The sequence below is a fragment of the Elephantulus edwardii genome, unplaced genomic scaffold (assembly GCF_000299155.1).
Source record: "Elephantulus edwardii isolate Elephantulus edwardi_28Jun2011 unplaced genomic scaffold, EleEdw1.0 scaffold00025, whole genome shotgun sequence".
In the NCBI taxonomy this organism is placed as follows: domain Eukaryota; kingdom Metazoa; phylum Chordata; class Mammalia; order Macroscelidea; family Macroscelididae; genus Elephantulus; species Elephantulus edwardii.
This window is the reverse complement of record NW_006399775.1, coordinates 5,098,183-5,100,623: the sequence shown is the minus strand read 5'-3', so window position 1 is coordinate 5,100,623 and position 2,441 is coordinate 5,098,183. Positions and strand designations below refer to the sequence as shown.

Genomic DNA, 2,441 nt, shown 5'->3' with positions numbered 1-2,441 from the left:
TCTTGAGTACTTTAGAGAGGTATATATTTACGTACTTACAGTTTATTTTTGTTATTACTGTTATTACATGTTTGTTTTTATAGTAGTCTTTGCTCTCATTATTTGTAGCTCTTATGTACCTCTATGTGTTTTCTTTTGCCCCCTTATTATATATTATTTCCCTTCACTCAAGTAAGTACCTGCGCTTGGTGATGTTGCTGATTATGTGAACTTAGAATTGTCAGGTTTTTTTATGTGCCATGAAGTCAACCACAATGGACAGTGATCTTATAAACAGAAGACCTGAACCCTGCCCTATCCTGTGTCATCCTTGTTATCTTTGACGCACTTGTGCTCATTGTTGCAGTCCATGTCTGATTGTGAATCCTGTTCCACTCTTGTACTGACCCTTCTTTCCAGAAATGATGCTTTCCTAGGAATGGCGCCTCCTAACAACATGCCCAAAGTAGGTGAAATCGTGTTTCATCAGTTTTGCCTCTAAAGAGGGCCATAGTTTCACTTCTTCTAAGACACACCTGTTTCTTCCCATTGTTGTTCATGGAATATCCAGACTTCAACTCAAAGGCATTGATTCTTCTTCTGTCATCCTTAGTCACTGCCCAATTTCAAATGCAAAGCAAGCAATTGAGATGATCATGGCTTGCATCGTGTGCATCTTAGTCTTTAAATTGACATTACTTTTTATTTTAATATTAATTTTATTATTAATTTTACAGGAATTTGTCCTATTTTTTTATCTTTTTAAAGAACCAACTTCTTACTTTGCTTTTTTCTTTCTACTGATTTTCTGCTTTCTGTTTCATTTATTTTATTATTACCTTTCTTTGGAGACTATATGCATTTCCCCCTGTTTTTTTCTAATTATTGGAGTTGTTGCCTTAAGATACTATTTTTTTTATGTGTAACTTTATTGTTGTAAATGGACTTCTGAACACTACTTTTGTTGTGTTCAAATGGTTTTTCTATGTTTTCACTCTGGGTATTTTAGTTTTTAAAAATTTAATTTTTTATGCCTTCAGAACTGATATACATAGGGTCACCCAGTAACTCAACAACATATAACAACAACAACAACCAACAACGTATATTGGTTGGGTTGTTTTTGTTTTTGTTTATTAATTTAAGCCTCTTGTTTAGAGTCAACAAGGTCTCAGTGGAGGGCTTTTGTGTTTAAAAGTCAGTTGTTATTGAAGGAATATTCATCTGAATGGTACAGCACTCTTATGTCAATTTGCTGAACTGAGGTTAACCTGGGGTTGCTGTAATAATGCTGAACCTTGTCCCATTGGGGTGTTAAATGCCATAATGGTTACCCATGGTGGACAGTGTTTGGTGGAGCTCCCAATTTAAGACAGGTTTGGAAGCAGGAGTGGCATACACTTCCTAAACAACATGCCTTTGGAAATTCTATGAACTTTGAAAAATATCATTAGTTATAGAAAGCTTTCAGGTCTTTTGTTCATAGTGTCACTGAGTCATGCTCAACTCAACAGCAATCAACAACATTACCTACTTTGTATTGTATCTATACTTTAAATTTTGTTCAGGCTTACTTTGGAGTCTAACATGATCTCGCTGTTCTATTTTATGTACACTGACAAAGACTATGCATTGATCTTTTGTTGGATGAATAGTTCTGTGAATATATATCTAGGTGGTCGTGTTTGTTGATTGTGTTGCTGAGATCTGTATCTCTGTTGCTCAGTTTCTAGTTGTTTTTTACTGAGGTGCTAGAGTATTATATAAATTTTAGATATGAGTCCCTTATCAGACATGTCATTACTAAATATTTCTTCCCAGTCTATGGCTTCCTTTTTACCCTGTTGGAGAAGTTTTTTGTTGTGTACAGTGATTTGATTCTTAGAAGGTTCCATTCATCTGTTTTGTTCTTTCCTGGTTGTGTCTGCCATATTATTATGTATTTTATGAGTTTATTTGGGTATGCTTCTTGATATTTGAAGCATGATCAATTAATTCTGCATCTGTTGATTGTTCTTGTTGGGTGCCTTTACCACAGAACCAACTCATAGCTAAAAACCCTTTAGCAGGTTTTCAGAAACAATATATTGCACGAGAAGAGATTTTCCATTCTTCTACAAAGCAACTAGTGGATTCAAACTATGCCTTTGGAATTGTATCACAGCTTGTTACTAGGCCACCAAAATTCCTACTTCTGTTGATTAGAATTATTTATATTTCATTATCTATATTATTTGTTTAACAAACATAGGACTTGATGTTTATGTGTGTATAATATAAATACTTTATGTTCTCATACTCTATCCCATATCCTTTGTGTGTGTGTACAGGTAATAGAAATGCATACAAGCTCTATCCTGAGCTTCCCAGCTATGAAGCTATTGGTAAGTAAGATTGTCTGTTATATATATACTTATATACACACACATATTATTATAACATATTTAAATATAAATATTATA

The 2,441-nt window shown here is 33.9% G+C and overlaps 1 protein-coding gene across 1 annotated transcript in view; it reads left to right on the top strand.

Moving 5' to 3' along the window:
• SH3YL1 (SH3 and SYLF domain containing 1) overlaps positions 1 to 2,441 on the top strand; it is a 94,881-nt gene that overhangs the window by 78,033 nt on the left and 14,407 nt on the right. Inside the window, exon 9 of the mRNA XM_006882912.1 lies at positions 2,310 to 2,363. Coding sequence (XP_006882974.1) covers positions 2,310 to 2,363 — 54 coding nt within the window. The remainder of the gene's footprint in view (positions 1 to 2,309; positions 2,364 to 2,441) is intronic.